This window comes from Rhinatrema bivittatum, unplaced genomic scaffold (assembly GCF_901001135.1).
Source record: "Rhinatrema bivittatum unplaced genomic scaffold, aRhiBiv1.1, whole genome shotgun sequence".
Taxonomy (NCBI): Eukaryota; Metazoa; Chordata; class Amphibia; order Gymnophiona; family Rhinatrematidae; genus Rhinatrema; species Rhinatrema bivittatum.
The window spans coordinates 576,526-595,199 of NW_021820356.1; the positions used below are offsets into that span (position 1 = coordinate 576,526).

General features: G+C 50.1%; 1 protein-coding gene across 2 annotated transcripts in view; it reads left to right on the forward strand.

Moving 5' to 3' along the window:
• HNRNPM (heterogeneous nuclear ribonucleoprotein M) overlaps positions 1-18,674 on the forward strand; it is a 143,254-nt gene that overhangs the window by 103,384 nt on the left and 21,196 nt on the right. For both annotated transcript variants that reach the window (XM_029585990.1, XM_029585991.1), the window contains 2 exons: positions 6,052-6,138; positions 18,150-18,233. In XM_029585990.1, the coding sequence (XP_029441850.1) occupies positions 6,052-6,138; positions 18,150-18,233 (171 nt within the window). The remainder of the gene's footprint in view (positions 1-6,051; positions 6,139-18,149; positions 18,234-18,674) is intronic.

Consider the following 18,674-nt stretch of genomic DNA (forward strand, 5'->3'; position numbering starts at 1 on the left):
TTTAAAAAAAAACAAAAGGAAAATTAGTTTCTTACCTGATAATTTTCGTTCCTGTAGTACCAAGGATCAGTCCAGGACACCTGGGTTGTGACTCCGCACCAGTAGATGGAGACAGACTAAAACTTGTGGGCGGAGCCATATATGCCCCTGTGCCAGTCACAGCCCCTCAGTCTTACGGAATGTCAAAGTAGAACACAACCAGAGAAGTAAACCAAACTAGATACCGCTAACTAACGGGGAAACACCCCTTCTGGAAACGGACTCTCCAACCGAGAGAGCGAACAAGCGGAACAGAGCAAATCAAAAACACAGAGCGGACTTTCCATTACTTCAGCGCAGCACTGCGGGCGGGATCCTGGACTGATCCTTGGTACTACAGGAACGAAAATTATCAGGTAAGAAACTAATTTTCCTTTCCCTGTACGTACCAGGATCAGTCCAGGACACCTGGGATGTACCAGAGCAACCTACTGAGGGTGGGAAGCAGAGAGTCCCGCTCGGAGTACCCTCTCTCCAAAACCCCCAGAATCGGTAGCCCGGACATCCAGCCGGTAATGCCGGATAAAAGTATGCAACGACTTCCAGGTGGCCGCCCTACAAATCTCTTGAGGCGACACCTGAGAAGCTTCCGCCCAAGACGCTGCTTGAGAACGAGTCGAGTGAGCCCGCAGCCCCACGGGAAGAGGTTTGCCCCGCACCAAGTAAGCCGAACCAATGGCCTCCTTGAGCCAACGAGCAATCGTTGTGCGGGACGCTGTAGCTCCTTTCTTTGGTCCAGAAAACAGTACAAACAGATGATCTGTGACCCGAAACGGATTAGTGACCTCCAGATATCGGAGAAGGGATCTCCGCACGTCAAGCTTCCGTAACTCCCTCTCTTCAGTAGCAGAGGAGTCTCCGCACGCAAAGGCGGGCAATTCCACCGATTGGTTAACGTGAAAAGACGAGACCACTTTCGGTAGAAAGGAAGGGACCGTCCGTAAGGAAACCCCCGATTCAGAGATACGCAAGAAAGGTTCCCTACAGGACAGGGCCTGTAACTCGGAAACACGCCGTGCCGAGGCAATCGCCACTAAGAATGCCGTTTTTAAAGTGAGATCCTTAAGAGTCGCGCGTTTCAGGGGCTCAAACGGCGCCATGCATAGAGCGGAGAGAACCCAATTGAGGTTCCAAGCCGGACAAGGCAGACGTAACGGGGGGCGAAGGTGTTTAGCACCCCGAAGGAAACGAGCAATATCCGGGTGAATCGCCAGAGACTTACCTCGCAAACACCCCAGCGCCGCCACTTGGACTCGTAGGGAACTGCACGCCAGACCTTTGGCCAGACCCGCCTGGAGGAACGCCAGAACCTCAGCGACGGAAGCCGAAGTGGGGTCCACCCCGCGCTGCACGCACCAGTCCTCAAAGACAACCCAGACACGGACGTAAGCCAAAGACGTCGACTGCTTCCTGGAACGCAGTAGCGTGGCCACCACCGCATCTGAATAACCTTTTCTCTTCAGTCGATTCCTCTCAAAAGCCATGCCGCGAGACAGAAGTGATCCGCATCCTCCAAACAGACGGGGCCCTGATGGAGTAGGGCCGCCATTCCCTGGAACCGAAGGGGTGCCGCCACTGCCAGTTGTACGAGGTCTGCGAACCACGGCCGGCGAGGCCACTCCGGTGCCACCAAGATCACGTTGGCCGGATGCAACTCTATGCGCCGTAGAATCTTGCCGATCATCGGCCATGGGGGAAACACGTAGAGCAGCACATCCGTCGGCCAGGGAAGCACCAGCGCATCGACGCCCTCTGCCCCCCGCTCTCGACGTCGACTGTAAAATCGCGGGGCCTTCGCGTTGTGCCACGTGGCCATCAGATCCATGTGGGGCACTCCCCACATTTCGCAAATGAGAAGAAAAGCTTCGTCCCCCAGCTCCCACTCTCCGGGATCTAGACGATGACGGCTGAGATAGTCCGCCTGCACGTTGTCGACTCCCGCAATGTGAGACGCTGCGAGGTTGCTGAGATGTAGCTCCGACCAGGCCATCAAGCGCTGAGCTTCCTCCGCCACGTGGGGGCTCCGGGTCCCCCCCTGCCGGTTGATGTATGCCACGGTGGTCGCATTGTCCGACAACACTCGGACCGCCTTTCCCCTCAGCAATGGTAGAAAAGCCTGCAGGGCCAGACGGACCGCTCTGGTCTCTAGGCGATTGATAGACCACTGGGCTTGCGACACCGACCATAGGCCTTGAACTGAGCTCCCTAGGCAGACCGCTCCCCAACCGGAGAGGCTGGCATCCGTGGTCACCACTGTCCAACTGGGCACCAGGAGGGAGACTCCGGCGGAAAGGTGACTGGGGTCCAGCCACCAACGCAGGCTGGATCTCGCGTGTCCCGCTAGAGGAAGTGGTAAGTGGAAATCCTCCGAGACCGGCTTCCAGCGGGAAAGCAAGGATGACTGTAAAGGTCGCAGATGAGCGAACGCCCATGGCACCAGCGCCAGCGTGGAAGCCATAGACCCTAGGACCGTAAGGTAGTCGCAGACTCGTGGTTGGCGGAGAGACAACAAGCGTTGTACCTGAGTTTGCAATTTGACCATCCGTTCGAGGGAAAGAAACACCTTGCCCTGCTTTGTGTCGAAAAGAGCTCCCAGATATTCCAGGGTCTGCGTTGGTGTCAGATGACTCTTACTGAAGTTGACCACCCATCCCAGGGACTGCAACAGATGGAGGACCCTGGCCACCGCCATCCGACACTGATCCTCGGATTTCGCCCGAATCAACCAGTCGTCCAGGTACGGATGGACATGGAGACCTTCTCGGCGCAGTTGCGCCGCCACCACGACCATCACCTTCGTGAAAATACGAGGGGCCGTTGCGAGCCCAAAAGGGAGCGCCCGAAACTGGTAATGCCGACCCAGAATGCAGAATCTGAGGAAGCGTTGGAATGACGGCTGGATACCTATGTGAAGATACGCTTCCGTGAGGTCCAGGGAGGCCAGGAACTCGCCTGGCCGGACCGCGGCGATGACGGACCGGATGGTCTCCATTTTGAAGCGAGGAACGCGTAGGCATCGGTTCACCCCTTTGAGATCCAGAATTGGTCGGGACGTGCCGTCCTTCTTTGGAACTATGAAGTAAATGGAGTAACGGCCCTTTCCTTGTTGGCTGACAGGAACGGGGGAGATGGCTCCCAAGTCCTCTAAACGGCGGATGGTGTCTAGCACCGCCACTTTCTTCTCGGGAGCCTTGCAGGGTGACACAAGGAACTTGTCCACTGGAATGCGAGCAAAATCTAACGCGTAGCCGTGACTTATCACGGTGAGGACCCACTGGTCCGACGTTATTCCGGCCCATCTCTCGTAAAACGACAGCAACCGCGCCCCGACGTTGGGAACAGCGTGCCGAGGCTGCTGCGGGAGAAGGGCCGACCCTCTTTCATTGTGAAGACTTGGGCGCCGTGATGGCCAGGGCACCCCCTGGTCTACCAAAACGCCTCCCACGAAAGGACTGCTGCTGCTGCTGCTGCCACTGTGGGGTACGGGAGGAGGAAGACCTGAACGAGTGCCCGGACGACCTTTGAGGCCGCGCCCTCCTGGGCCCACGAAAGCGGGACCTGGCTGAAAAGGAAGGCCGCGACCTGGATCTATCTTCGGGCAACCTGAGAGCCCTATTTTCCCCCAGGGAAGCCATCAAGTCATCTAATTCCTTGCCGAACAGCAATTTACCCTTGAATGGCAGCGCCCCGAGGTGAGCCTTTGAAGAGCCATCCGCCGCCCAGTTGCGTAGCCACAGGAGGCGGCGAGCCGAGACCGCCACCATGGATCTAGACGAAGTGCGCAGTAGATCGTGGAGTGCATCTGCGCCATATGCTATTACCGCTTCCAACTTATCCGCTTGCGCTGCCTCGTCTGCCGAAAGGTCCGCATTGGCTTGAAGGACCTGAGCCCAGCGTAAGCCCGCTCTCAAAGCGAAATTCGTACACATGGCGGCCCGAATTCCTAGCGCTGAAACCTCAAAAATCTTCTTGAGCTGTACTTCCAGCTTCCTGTCCTGAAGGTCCCGAAGGGCTGTAGCACCCGTAACCGGGATAGTAGATCTTTTCGTTACCGCCGAAACCGCCGAATCCACCTTGGGAAACTTGAGAAGGTCCAGCGCATCCTCCGGAAGCGGGTAAAGTTTGTCCATGGCCTTGCTGACCTTCAACCCTAACTCCGGGGTGTCCCATTCCCGGAACATGATGTCTGTTGAGGAAAAATGGAACGGAAAAGCAACTGCTGGACCCGTGAGGCCTAACAGGACCGGATCCATGTTCGCTTCCTGACGAACCACCGCCGGAGGGGGGTTTATTCCCAGTTCCTGGATAATAGCTGGAATTAGAGGTGGCAATTCATCTCTACGGAAGAGCCTGACCACTTTGGGATCGTCTCCTTCCACAGCCTGTGAGCCTTTGGCTACGCCGGACGTAGCGGAGCCGTCCGCTCCTACATCGTCGGGCCCCTTCTGGGTCTCTTCAGGGGAATCAGCGTCCTCCTCGGGGGAGGAATCGGTGTCGGCCTCCTGTGGGACGCCACGTGGAGGCCGCTTCCCCCGCGAGGTGCCCTGGGGTCCCTCCGCGACCCCCGAAGGCTTCCGGGACCTCTTCAGCGGTGGAGCTCTGCGAGCCTCACTCCGGCCGCGCTTGCTTTTTTTGTATTTTAGGACCTTGCGCAACAAAAGCGCAAGGTCCTCCGAAAGAGAGCCCGAATCCGATGAAAAATCATCGGGACTCCCCGGGGACCCTGTGTCCCCCGAGGGACCCCTTCCGACCGCGATTCGCTGCGGGGAAAGCGCGGGAGGCAAGGCCGAAGGCCCTGCCGAGTCCCGCGCCATTTCGCGGCCCGTGGCCAAAATGGCCGCCACTCCCGCGCTGATCGGGAAAAGCTCTTGGGGCTTTTCTACGGCGCCCCCCCCCGCGCGGAGGCGATCGCGCGGACCGAGAACGAGCCCCCCGAGGCGCCCCCGACGACCCCTCTCCGCCCGGGATGCAGGCCGCGCAGAGACTTTCGCGCGAAAGACGCGCGCGCGCGCCAAGCCACAGGCCCGGCAGACCGAGCCGCGAGGCATGCCGGCGAAGAGGCGCGAAGACGGAGCAGCAGGAGCGACGAAAACTGAAGAAAAAAAAGTCGAACGGCCTCCCCCCGTCGGCGGCGCCCCCCCCTGCGAGCGGCGCCGCGAAGCAAGAGAGAGCCGGCAGAAAATAAAACCAAACCTTTTTTTTTTTTTTTTTTTTTAACAAAAAAGCCTGTCGCTGTCCACGGTCCTGGAGCCCTAATCCAGCAGGGGTGAGTGAACCGGGCTCCCCGGTGTCACCCCTGACGCTGCTACTAGGCCAGCTGGGTCCTCGACCCTAGCAGCGGCCTCAACCAGGGGGGGGTGGTCCCCTCAGAACCTCACAACCCCCCTGGGAGGCAGGGCGAAGGGACCTAAGGGACAATTTGGAAAATTACCCAAACAGAAAACAACGTAGCCTAACTGGCCTAAAGGAATAAAAAAAGAACCGACCCTGACGGAGTACCAGAACCAGGGCAGGCAGGGCTGTGACCGGACCTGCACCATCTACTGGAGACAGAGTAAGACTGAGGGGCTGTGACTGGCACAGGGGCATATATGGCTCCGCCCACAAGTTTTAGTCTGTCTCCATCTACTGGTGCGGAGTCACAACCCAGGTGTCCTGGACTGATCCTGGTACGTACAGGGAAACAAAGATTAAATTGAATAATTATATAACGTTTTCTTTTAAATGATTGTGGGAGGATGCAATAACATTTAGGTGGTTTAGTGTCCACAGTCAAAATACTGGCTGGCTGATGTCTGTGGTGAGCTATATGAGAGAGACATAAGGGAGGAGGAGTTCTTTGTCTCCACCTGCTGGTTGGGAGTGCACAACCCACTGGTGTGGACTGGTTTGCCCTTCTCCAAGGAAAGGAAATTGTTAGGTAAGGAGTAATTTTCTTACCTTTTGAAAACTATTTTTTGTCTGCTGTAGTACCTTGATTGATCTTATTACCAAACTGCTAATGTTTTACAGGTATGGATGCATCCTTTCCTGGCAGCAGCAGCAGTATGGACCCTATAGGTCGCTTTGGATCCGGAATGAACATGGGAAGGATGAGTGGTGAGGCATTCTACAGGGATTGCAGCATATTTATTGAAAGCCTGTCAGTGTGACGTTCAGTTAATATATTGAGAGATTCTCAAAGCAGTTTCCTAGAGACATCAAAAAGTGACTAAAATGGCTTCCCTTGCTATCCCCAAGTATTTTTCATATTTATTCTAGAATATTTAAAAATGTTTGTTCTGGTGCTGCCATACTGCTTTGTTTGCCATGTAACTGTGGCATCTGTAAACTCAGCTGCCTCCTTGGTATTTAGCCAATAGTAACTCTGTTCCATAAAACAGAGGGAGAAGTGTGGCTACATACTGGACAACTATTAAGTATACTGGCATTCCTATTTAAAGTGATCAAATATTCTTAACTGTATCTCTTAAAATGTGTTTTAGTTGGTCTACCAATTTATAAAAAGCAGTCTCATCTATATTGAGCATTTCAAATAAGAGAAAAATATATGTAATAAAATATAATCAGAATAAATTTTGAAGAGCCACAAGTCATTCTTCTAAAATGGAATATTTGTACAAAAGACAGCCATTGGAAAACATAGAAGAATCTAAAGAATGGCAAAGTATATTTGTCACAAGTACAGTATAGGTATCTGCAACCTATTGGTGAATTGATCAAACATACTCTTATCATTTGGCTATTTATATATTCTGATCTGTGTGTAAATATAGATCTGTCTCTTTCTGAGGAAAAGGTGACGTGTTCTGTTTTTGTATCAACTATTCAGGGTGGTAGTCAGCTTTCCATGACTGTTGTCTCCAAGAGTACACTGAGCCAGCAGGTTTTATTGGAAACGTTTGTTTCCCACATCAAACGAAAAGTGCAGGAGGAGGGTCAATCCTGACAAAAGACTCCAAATGGATTTTGAAAGTAGATAAAGATTTTTATTATTTATGAGGCAACTCCACTGATTCAAATCCCAAGCACTGCTTAACGGCGTCCCCCGACACGGTCCCGTGTTTCGCCTAGGGCTGCATCGGGAGGGTAACGCCAACAGGGTTTCTCAATAGGAAGGCTAAAACAAATTAAACAAAACGTCAGGATGCTATATAGGACTTACGCCGAGTAAAAATACAAACAATGATCATTCACAATAACTCTTACCTGACAGCTTGGTTTTCTGAATTCTGACAGGGAGCGCACTAACCCTAGACGCTGTCAGATATTTGAAGAATAGCAGTGGCGCCAAAATCACAGGTGAACCAATGACGTGGGAAAATTATCCCCGTTCATTGGTTCCCGTTCCTGTGAGGTGCCCTAGCAGCATAGTATGTGACCAGTACTGACTGTGAGAGATCTTATGTAAATAGAAACCATTCTATCTCCCGATTGAGTCCCTTGGGGGTTACTGAATCTAGGGTAAATATCCACCACTGTTCAATGCGTCCTAACTGTTCTGCATAACACCCCCCCTCGAGCAGGACGTGGGAACACTTGAATGACACTAAACTTGAGGTCAGCGAGGTTATGAGATTTGTTTACCCAATGTTCTACCAAGGGTTCGTTGTCTCTTGCGTGCCGGATGTTGGAGCAATGCTCTATAATACGTGTTTTAACCATTCTCGTGGTTTTGCCTACGTATATTAGAGGGCACGGACAAATGATCACGTAGATGACTCCTGAGGTGGTGCAGTCAGAATAGGAGCGAAGTGGAAAAACTCTGAGATGTTGGATGAATGAATGAAGTGGTAGATTGTGTGTATGAACAGACTGTACAATGACCACAGGGGTGGTGTCCGAATGTGGTGGGTGGATACCGTTGCTGCACTAAGTCTGCATGAACAAGTTTGTCTCGTAAATTTTTTCCCCGCCGGTACGTGAACCGTAGGGGGCCAGGGAATACCAACTGCATGGAAAGTGCACGCCAGTGTTTGCGGATCATGATTGTGATTTGACGACTAAGCGTAGAGAATGGCAAAATACAGTTTGTAACTGGGGTATCGGAGCTAGAATGTGGGAGAAACAGCAAATCACGGTTAGTAAATAAGGCCCGTTTCATGGTTCGCCTGACTACCCGCTTAGGATATCCACGGGTCAAAAATCGCGCTGACATGATTTCTGCCTGAAGGAGAAATTCTTCACGAGTGGAACATAACCTACGAAGTCTGAAAAATTGACCCGTGGGGATGTTACTTCTTAAGGGGCTAGGATGACAGCTGTGAAACTCCAAAAGTGTGTTTCTGTCTGTGTCTTTACGATGGATAGTGGTCAGAAATTGGGCATTGTGAACTAAGACTGTAATGTCTAAAAAGGCTATCTGTGATTGATGCCAACTGAAATTAAATTGCAAATTAGTGTCTTGGGCATTAAGCCAATCAATAAAGAGAAACAACTGTATTTCTGTACCTAGCCAGACCATAAACACGTCGTCAATAAATCTTAACCAGGTTGCAATGTATTGAAACCCTTCTGATGGATATATCTGAGAGTCTTCAAACTCTGCCACGAAAAGGCAGGCTAAACTGGGGGCCATAGTGGCCCCCATCGCCGTGCCTTTTACCTGTAGATAAAATTTGTCCTGAAATCTGAAATAATTTTGTGTGAGGGCTAAGGATGCCAGCGTGACTAATAATGAAGTTGGAATTCTCTGGGGATTTGTACGAGTGTTTAATACTTTCTCGATGATCCTAAGAGCCTCTGGTTGGGGAATGTTGGTATAGAGAGAGACTATGTCCAAGGTGACTAACAGAAACGGTTCCGTGGGAAACGGAATGGAATGTAAAAGTGTGATAAAGTGCGCTGAGTCCCTTATGTAAGACCTGATCTGTGGTACAAATGGCTTGAGAAAAAGATCCACAAATTGAGACAAGGGTTCCAATAATGAACCGATGCCGGCCACGATAGGACGACCAGGTGGATGTTGAAGATCCTTGTGAACCTTAGGTACCGTGTAAAAAACCGGAATAATAGGGTGGTCAGTGATCAAAAATTTAGCCTCTCTAGGAGTTAAAATGCGGCGGTCAACTGCCTGCTCCACAATCCCCTTAATTTCCTGGAGTAGCTGAGGGGTAGGGTCCTCCAATAGTACTTGATAAAAGGAAGTGTCAGAAAGTTGACGTGTAGCTTCCAACAGGTAATCATCCCTATCTTGTATGACTATGCCCCCTCCCTTATCCGCTGGCTTTACTATAATGGAAGGGTCATTCTGCAAATTTACCAACGCTTGAGATTCCTGTCTGGTGAGATTAAATTGAGTATAATGCCGGGCAGAGGCCAGCCCCCTCAGATCCTGGTCCACCAGCCTCTCAAAAGTTACGAGAAGCGGATCGCCAGGGCCCGGGGGGATCCACCTTGACTTCGGCCGAACTAAAGAATGGTCAGAGGGTGAGGGGACATCGGCAAAAAATTGCTTAATCTTCAACAGTCTACAAAACCGGTAAATATGTACTTTGTAGTCAAATAAGTTCATAGGTACCGTGGGGACAAATGACAAACCCTTGGTTAATACCTTCAGTTCAAGGGTTGAAAGAGGTCTAGATGACTACTAACCGTGATTTGCTGTTTTCTCCCACATTCTAGCTCCGATACCCCAGTTACAAACTGTATTTTGCCATTCTCTACGCTTAGTCGTCAAATCACAATCATGATCCGCAAACACTGGCGTGCACTTTCCATGCAGTTGGTATTCCCTGGCCCCCTACGGTTCACGTACCGGCGGGGAAAAAATTTACGAGACAAACTTGTTCATGCAGACTTAGTGCAGCAACGGTATCCACCCACCACATTCGGACACCACCCCTGTGGTCATTGTACAGTCTGTTCATACACACAATCTACCACTTCATTCATTCATCCAACATCTCATAGAGTTTTTCCACTTCGCTCCTATTCTGACTGCACCACCTCAGGAGTCATCTACGTGATCATTTGTCCGTGCCCTCTAATATACGTAGGCAAAACCACGAGAATGGTTAAAACACGTATTATAGAGCATTGCTCCAACATCCGGCACGCAAGAGACAACGAACCCTTGGTAGAACATTGGGTAAACAAATCTCATAACCTCGCTGACCTCAAGTTTAGTGTCATTCAAGTGTTCCCACGTCCTGCTCGAGGGGGGTGTTATGCAGAACAGTTAGGACGCATTGAACAGTGGTGGATATTTACCCTAGATTCAGTAACCCCCAAGGGACTCAATCGGGAGATAGAATGGTTTCTATTTACATAAGATCTCTCACAGTCAGTACTGGTCACATACTATGCTGCTAGGGCACCTCACAGGAACGGGAACCAATGAACGGGGATAATTTTCCCACGTCATTGGTTCACCTGTGATTTTGGCGCCACTGCTATTCTTCAAATATCTGACAGCGTCTAGGGTTAGTGCGCTCCCTGTCAGAATTCAGAAAACCAAGCTGTCAGGTAAGAGTTATTGTGAATGATCATTGTTTGTATTTTTACTCGGCGTAAGTCCTATATAGCATCCTGACGTTTTGTTTAATTTGTTTTAGCCTTCCTATTGAGAAACCCTGTTGGCGTTACCCTCCCGATGCAGCCCTAGGCGAAACACGGGACCGTGTCGGGGGACGCCGTTAAGCAGTGCTTGGGATTTGAATCAGTGGAGTTGCCTCATAAATAATAAAAATCTTTATCTACTTTCAAAATCCATTTGGAGTCTTTTGTCAGGATTGACCCTCCTCCTGCACTTTTCGTTTGATGTGAGATTATCTCAAAGTGCAGTCTGCTCTGATAAACGTTTGTTTCCCCCATATGTACCAAAAAAATTTTAATGGGAGAGCATGTTTCCTGTACATACCCAGATCAGTCCAGACCGTGAGTTGAGCCTCTTGTCCAGCAGATGGAGACAGACCAAAACTGAAAGGGTATCTTATATCAGGACAGAGCCTACCCTGCATCCCTTTAGTATTTGTCTGTCTCCAGCAGATGCAGGCAGCTGAACCTGCGGTTCTTCTTCTTAATTTCTTTTCCCTGTGGGGACTTTGTACTATTTATTTATCAGGATCTAGCAAGTATTAGTTTTGATTGATTTAAAAAAAATATAAAGTTTTGAAAGATTTTTCTTTGTTTCTTGGAGACAGTTCTGTCTCCTCGCTCTGCTGGGGGCCTGAGGGGCTTGCCCCCTTGATACTTCAGCCTAGGCACCCCATTTCCCAGTGACCGTTTCGGGCAATACTGGTGGTCCAGTCACTCCCCCTTGCTGGCTGTCTATCCCTAGAAAGTGTCCTTCCTCGGGCCCGTGGCGGGGAAGTTTTATTCCCCTGTACTTGCTGAGCTTAAAAAAAAAAAAAGGCTTAAAACTAAGCCCCTATTCAGCAAGAAATCTTAAGGACAGCGGACAGCTCTGGCAGTGTGCAGGATTCATTCTGCCTCCGCTTGCCGGCAGGACTCAGCACAGCTGATATTGGTTTGTGGCGATTTTTTTTCTTTAGCTGATGCCGCGTCCCAGTGTTTGTGCCGCCTGTGGGGAGCCTGCCACACAGCTCTCCCGTGGCAGGCTATGTCCAGGTGCCTGTCGTGTGGGGAGGGTCCCTCCTCAGCATCTGCAAAACCAGCAACCCATTTTGGGAGCAGTTCCTGATGCTGAATCTGGGCTGCAGGAGGGAGGTGAGCCCGATTGTGTCCCGACCCCCCCCCCCCCCCTATTTCTCCTCCGGATTTGAGCCGCACACATTCCCCGGAGGGGGTTTCTGATCTCACACACCCACCCCCACCCCCCCCAGGGCCCCCTTCAGCGAAGATCCAGCAGGTTTCATCTCTGCAGCCACCTGCAGCACCAGAAGGGCAGGGTTCCGTTAGGGTAGTGCCGGGGGTCCTACCGCCCCAGCCGCCGCTGGTTCCTGATCAGGGTACTGATTCCCTGCGTCCAAACCCCCCCCCCCCCTTCAAAGGGGATGACCCACGAGTGCTTCGCCTATTTCAAAGGGAGGAACTGGAACCTCTTACTCCTTTCATTTTGAAGGAGCTGGGAATTGAGGTGCCCCCTGAGGGTACTGTTACAGCCGCTATGCCTGCTAACGTGGACCTGGTCCTGGCAGAACTTAATGCTCCTCCATGTACCTTCCCATTCCATCCTATGCACAAGCTGATGCTTCTTCGTGAATGGGAGTCTCCAGAAGCGGGACTCCGAGTGGGTAGGGCAATGGACAAGCTCTACCCTCTCCCCGAGGACTGCTTGGAATTGCTTGAATACCCAAGGTGGATTCCTCCGTCTCTGTGGTAACCAAGCACACCACCATCCTGGTGGTGGGGGCCACGGCATTGAAGGATGTTCAGGACCGCAAACTTGAACTTTATCTCAAGTGCATCTTTGAAGTCTTGTCCTTATGAGTTCGGGTGACAATCTGCAGCAGTCTCATGCAACAGACAAGCCTCAGGTGGGTTCAACAATTACTCAGCACCCAAGACCTCCTGTCTGCAGAGGCGGAGCAGGCAGACCGGCTAGAAGTCGCGATTGGGGCTGATGCCCTTTGCAATCTTCTGCATGTGCAAGCCAGGGCCAAGGTCTCCACTGTCTCAGCCAGGCGTCTCCTCTGGCTGAGGAATTGGGCTGCTGACGCCTCTTCTAAAGCGCAGTTGGGCACTCTCCCTTTCAAGGGTTAGTTGCTCTTTGGTGAGGACCTTGAAGAGCTTATTAAATCTCTTGGTGAGAACAAGGTTCATAAGCTGCTGGAGGACCGCCTAAAAGTCTTTCCTTCCCGTTCTCGCTTCAGAGGTAAACGTTGATATAATTTATTTTACAGTTTTTATATACCGGTATTCGTGGGTACATCATATTGGTTTACAGAAAATAGAGCACAGGATTCCTTTCTGAGAGGCAATTCTTCCAGATCCCAATCCTGGTCTCATTCCTTTCGTGGACATCTGCCCTTCCACAAAGTCCTCTTCCCAATGAAATATGGCCGGCCCATTCCAAACTTCGGTGGATGACTGTCGTGTTTCTCGAGGAATGGGTCAAGATTATGACAGATCAGTAGGTCCTAGAGATGATAAAAGGCTACGTGTTAGAATTTGCTCGATCTGCCGGATCTTCACCTAATCGCGGCCAGCAGTTGATCAGACTCTGAGCAGGCTGCTGGAACTGGGGGCCATAGTTCCAGTCAGATGGAGTCAGAAACAAACTGAAAGGCACCCCTCTTAACCAAGTGTGCCACCTGCGATCCTTCAGTATTTCTCTGACTCCAGCAGATGAGATTCAAGCGTTGTCATGCAGAGAACCGTTTTTGTGGTTTTCGGAGTCCGGGGTATCACTTCGAACGGTGCCCTCCTTTCTGCTAAAGGTTGTCTGCGTTTCATTTGAATCAGAGTTGCCGGCTTTTCCGGATTTAGATTGGGACTTCCCTCAGGCTCGTGATTTGAAGAAATCAGATGTCCGGGTTCTCCTTCGGTATTTGGAGGTGACAAATGAATTTCGATTGTCGGACCATCTTTTTGTCTTATGGAGCGGTCCAAAGAAAGGCCTTCCGGCATCCAAGGCTACCATTGCCCGGTGGATGAAGGAAGCTATAGCTTCGGCTTACATATGTCATGGTCGGTCTGTTCTGGAGGGTCTCAAGGCCCATTCGATCAGACCTCAAGCGGCATCCTGGGCAGAAAGCCAGTGTGTTTTGCTGCAAGAGATTTGCCGAGCGGCTACTTGGAAATCTTTGCACACGTTTGCTAGGCATTACCGCTTGGACGTCCGAGTTCCGGAGGTCGATTGTTTTGGTGGCAGTATGCTCCGAGCAAGACTCTCAGATTCCCACCCAATTTAGGGCAGCTTCGGTACATCCCAGTGGTCTGGACTGATCCTGGTACGTACAGGGAAAGGAAAATTGGTTCTTACCTGCTCATTCTCGTTCCTGTAGTACCACGGATCAGTCCAGACACCAGCTTGGGGTATTATGTTCTGGAGAGTCCACTCGATTGCTTTGCTTGTGTTTTCTGCAGGATGTATCAAAGAATACGTTGATATTGACAAGAATGTTTTAAGTTGGCACTCCTTCCGTATGCATAGTTTATTGTTCGAATCGGTGGTTGTTCTAGCCATTGATTTAAAACAAAAAAGTCTTCATTCTGCTTTGATATTGAATATACTGAAGGATTGCAGGTAGCACACCAGGTTAAGAGGGGTGCCTTTCTGTTTTACTCTGACTCCATCTGCTGGAAGGGAGGCTTAATCTCAGCGGTCTGGACTGATCCGTGGTACTACAGGAATGAAAATTAGCAGGTAAAAACCAATTTTCCATTGCCTGTACCCAAGATGATGGATCGGGGGAAGGCTGCGGTTCTTCACGAACCGGTGGCCCAGTATAACCTCGGACCAGTGGGTTCTGTCCCTCGTCCGTCAGCGGTACCAAACTTATTGAATCCCCCCTCCCAAATTGCCCTCTGTGCCCGTTTTGGGGGCCGGTAGCACATCAGGAAGTGCTGCCTGCGGAGCTCTGTGTCTTAATAGCCAAGGTGGTCGAGCCTGTTCCACCAAGGCAGAGGGGGCAGGGATTCTACTTCAGGTATTTACTGATTCCAAAGAACAGGACGACTCCATCCCATCCTAAACTGAAGGGCCTTGAGCAAGTTTCTAAAAAAGAAGTTCAAGATGGTTTCTCTGGGCACCTTGATTTCCCTTCAGAGTGGGGACTTGGCTATGCTGCCTCAATCTAGAGGAGACACATACCTATGTCAAGATCTTCCCAGGTCACACGAAGTATCTCCAATTTGTGTTGGGGAAACAGCAATTCCAGTACAGTGTGTTGTCGTTTGGGCTAGTGTCAGCCCCATGTGTCTTCACAAAATTACTAACCGTGGTGATGGCGCACCTCTGTAGGCTGTGAGTGCATGCCTTCCTCTATCTGGACGATTGGCTGGTCAGAAGCATCTCATGTAGGAGCCATTTGGGCCATGAGCTTGACCATCCAGGTGTTGGAGTCACTAGGGCTCGTCATCAACTCCCCAAAGTCCCATCTTAATCTGTCACCTCATTTGGACTTTATAGGAGCCCTGCTAGACATGGCTCAGGCAAGAGCCTTCCTGCCTTGTTCACTGGCTGCCACCCTGACGTCCATTGTTGCAGGTTGTTGGGCCACAACCATCCATGTCACTCCCTTGCTACATATACACATGCGTAGAGCCCAATGGACCCTGAGGTTGTAGTGGCACCAGGCCACGCAGAGCCTACAGGCTTGCATCGGAGTCACCCCTTCTCTCCAGGACTTTGTCCTGGTGGCAGGTCTGGAACATGGGATCTTTTTCCAAAGCCTCCTACACAAATTGTCCTAACTATGAATGCATCCACCATGGGTTGGGGAGCTCTTGTACAGGGGCTCCGCACCCAGGGCCTCTGGTCAGTTCAGGAAAGCTATTGCCAGATCAACCTCCTGGTTCAGGTACGCGCTCTGGGCTTTCAGAGATCTGCTGTTGAACAAATTTGTTCTGATACACATAACCAGGTAGCGATGTAGTATGTCAACAAGCAGGAGGTACCTGATCGTACCTCCTGTGTCAAGCGGTCCAGATTTGGTCATGAGCCTTGTCCCTCGGGATGGTGCTCAGGTCAGTGCATTCTAAAGATACGGAGAACGTGGTATGAACAAACTGAGTCATACCTTCAGATCCCATGAATGGTCCCTGAACCAGGAGATGGCGAATCGGATCTTCCACCTCTGGGAAAGCCCAGATATGGATCTGTTCACGTCCCCCTGGAACTGGAAGATAACTCTGTTCTGCTCCCGTACGGGACTGATGGCAAACCAGCTTCGGACACCCTTGCCAATCATTGGGGCAAGCTTCTTCTGTTCGCATGTCTTCCAATTCCTTTGCTGGCGAAGACTCTTGAAGCTTCAGGAGGACAGAGGGACTATAATCCTCATACTCCCTCAATGGCTGAGACAGGTCTGATCTCCAATCCTAGGGGAATTATCTCTGAACAGTCTGGGGACTTCTCCAGATCTTATCATAGGATTGAGAGAGGTTGCAGCACCCCAATCTCCAGGCCCTATCGCTCGCAGCCTGGATGTTCTGAGGTTAATTTTGCAAGCACTTAAATTTCTGAGGATGTTTCCGATCCTATTGGCTTCTAGAAAGCCTTTACTAGAAAGGCCATATGGACTGAAGTGGAGGAGGCTTTCCGTGTGGTGTGAGCAGAAGGCCCTCGATCCGTTCTGCCCAACACACTAGCTTGATTACCTTCTACACCTATCGGAGGATGGCTTAAAAACCAACTCCATTAGGGTCCATCTGAGTGCAATTGGTACATACCAGCATGGTGTAGATGGCATGTATGCCCAACAGCCTATAGTTGTAAATTTATGCATGACCTGCTTCAGTTGAAGCCTCCCCTAAGGCCTCGTGCTGTGTCTCGGGACCTCAACTTGGTGCTAGCTCAGCTGATGAAATCTCCTTTTGAGCTGCTGCGTACCTGTGACCTGAAGCACCTGACCTGGAAGATCATCTTGGTGGTGATCACTTCAGTGTGCAGGGACAGCAAGTTCCAGGCCTTAGTGACTTATCCACCTTACACCAAATTTTATCATGACAGGGTGGTCTTGGGCATGCACCCTGAGTTCCTGCCTAAGGTGGTGACAGTCTTCCATCTTAACCAATCAGTCGTCCTGCCAACTTACTTTCCCAGGCCCCATTTGCACCAAGGCAAATGAGCACTGTAGTTTGAACTGCAAGCAAGCTTTAGCCTTCTATCTGGAGTGGACAGAAGCCCATAGACAGTCCACTCAACTTACTTCTTTTGATAGCAATAGGTTGAGAGTTGCCATTGCCAAACACTATCCAATTGGCTAGCAGATCGCATCTCCTTTTGTTAATCCCAAGCGAGACTGCATCTTAAGTGTCATGTCAAGGCTCATTCTGAGAGCCATGGCAATGTCTGTGACCCACTTGAGAGCAGTTCTCGTGGAGATCTGCAAGGCTGTGACTTGAACTTCTCTCCACAAATTTGCATCTCACTACCATCTGGATAGGGATGGCTGACATGTTAGTAGGTTCGGCCACTCTGTCCTTCGGAATCTTTGTGATGTAGAACCCAACTCTCCCTGCCTCGGGCCTGTTTGGGTTCAGACTGTCTCCTCTGTTACAAACAACACTGTTATCCCCGTTGGCACCTGGTTGGTGTCTGGTCCCCTTTTGTTTTGGGGAGCAGCTTGTAGCTAGGGATTCACCCATGTGTGATGGCTACCATCCTGCTTGTCCTTGGAGAAAGCAAAGTTGCTTACCTGTATCAAGTGGTGTTCAAGAGTAACACGATGATATTCCTCTCAAAACCTGCCTGCCATCCCACTGAGTTGGGTTTCTCTTTTTGTTATTTTTCGATCTAATTCTATTATAAAACTGAAGTGGGACTGCGCACAGACACGTGGTATAGGGCATGCTCAGTATGCCAAGTCAGTTTTCCATGCCGGGCTCCATCTGATGTCATCCATGTGTGAGGACTAACATCCTGCTGTCCTTGAATATCTGTTTACAGGTAAGCAACTCTGCTTTATCCCATGCCCTCTTATACTCTATTACTGTTAGCCACCACTACTCACCCTGGGAGGGTGTTGCATGCTTCCACCACCCTTTTCATGAAAAAATATTTCCTGACATCTCCTCTGTCTACCCCCTCAGAGCCTCGTGCCATAACACCATGTTCTAGAACATCCTTTCCCTTGAAACAGGTTTGCATTTTGTGCATTGATACAATTCAGGATTTAAATGCATTTATTGCATTTCCCCTTTCTCTGTTTTTTTCTAACTCACATCTCACAGGCCTCGCATTGTTTTGCCAGCCCTTCTCTGGACTACCTCACTTCTGTCTATTTCCTCTGGTAGGGATGTACCTGTGTGGTCAGGATAATTGGACAGACTAGATGGGCCAAGTGGTTTTTCTGCTGTTTTCTAGGCTACTTTGTAGAACAAAAATGCCTGTAAATTTTCATATGTGTTCCGGTTTGCAAGGATTAATATATAGTTTTAAGAGCTTCTAATGTCTCTGCATGTTAAGCATAGTCTCCTTTTCTATTTAAAATGCATATCCATTGCTTTGCCTGTACATGTGATGCTTTCATTTTCTACAGAACTGGAACGTGGAATGGCAGGATTTGACAGGAGTGATATAAGCATGCCTCGAGCTTTTGGAGATGCTCTTGATAGAGGAATGGGTAAGTAAATGCAGCATTTGTTTGTCACAGATTTTATATCTGATATTGTGTATTTGTACATAATGCATGAACATTGATACATACAGGGTCAGCAGCCATTATATAACATCTTTATTTGAATGCCCATCAGATAATTTAAATAAAGCTTTTGGAAAGTTTTTTATTTCTTTGCGAGAACTTTAAGTGCTGCTTGGCAGCACTTAGTTTTCACATGTGTGTAAGACCATATCTGTCTAATCACATGGGATTGTTCCTATATGTACCCGGATCAGTCCAGACAGTGGGTTATGTTCCCCCCTTCCAGCAGATGGAGTCAGAGAAAACTTCGAAGGGCACCCCCTTATATGCTGGTGCTTATAACATAAGAAATTGCCATGTTGGGTCAGACCAAGGGTTCATCAAGCCCAGCATCCTGTTTCCAACAGTGGCCAAACCAGGCCA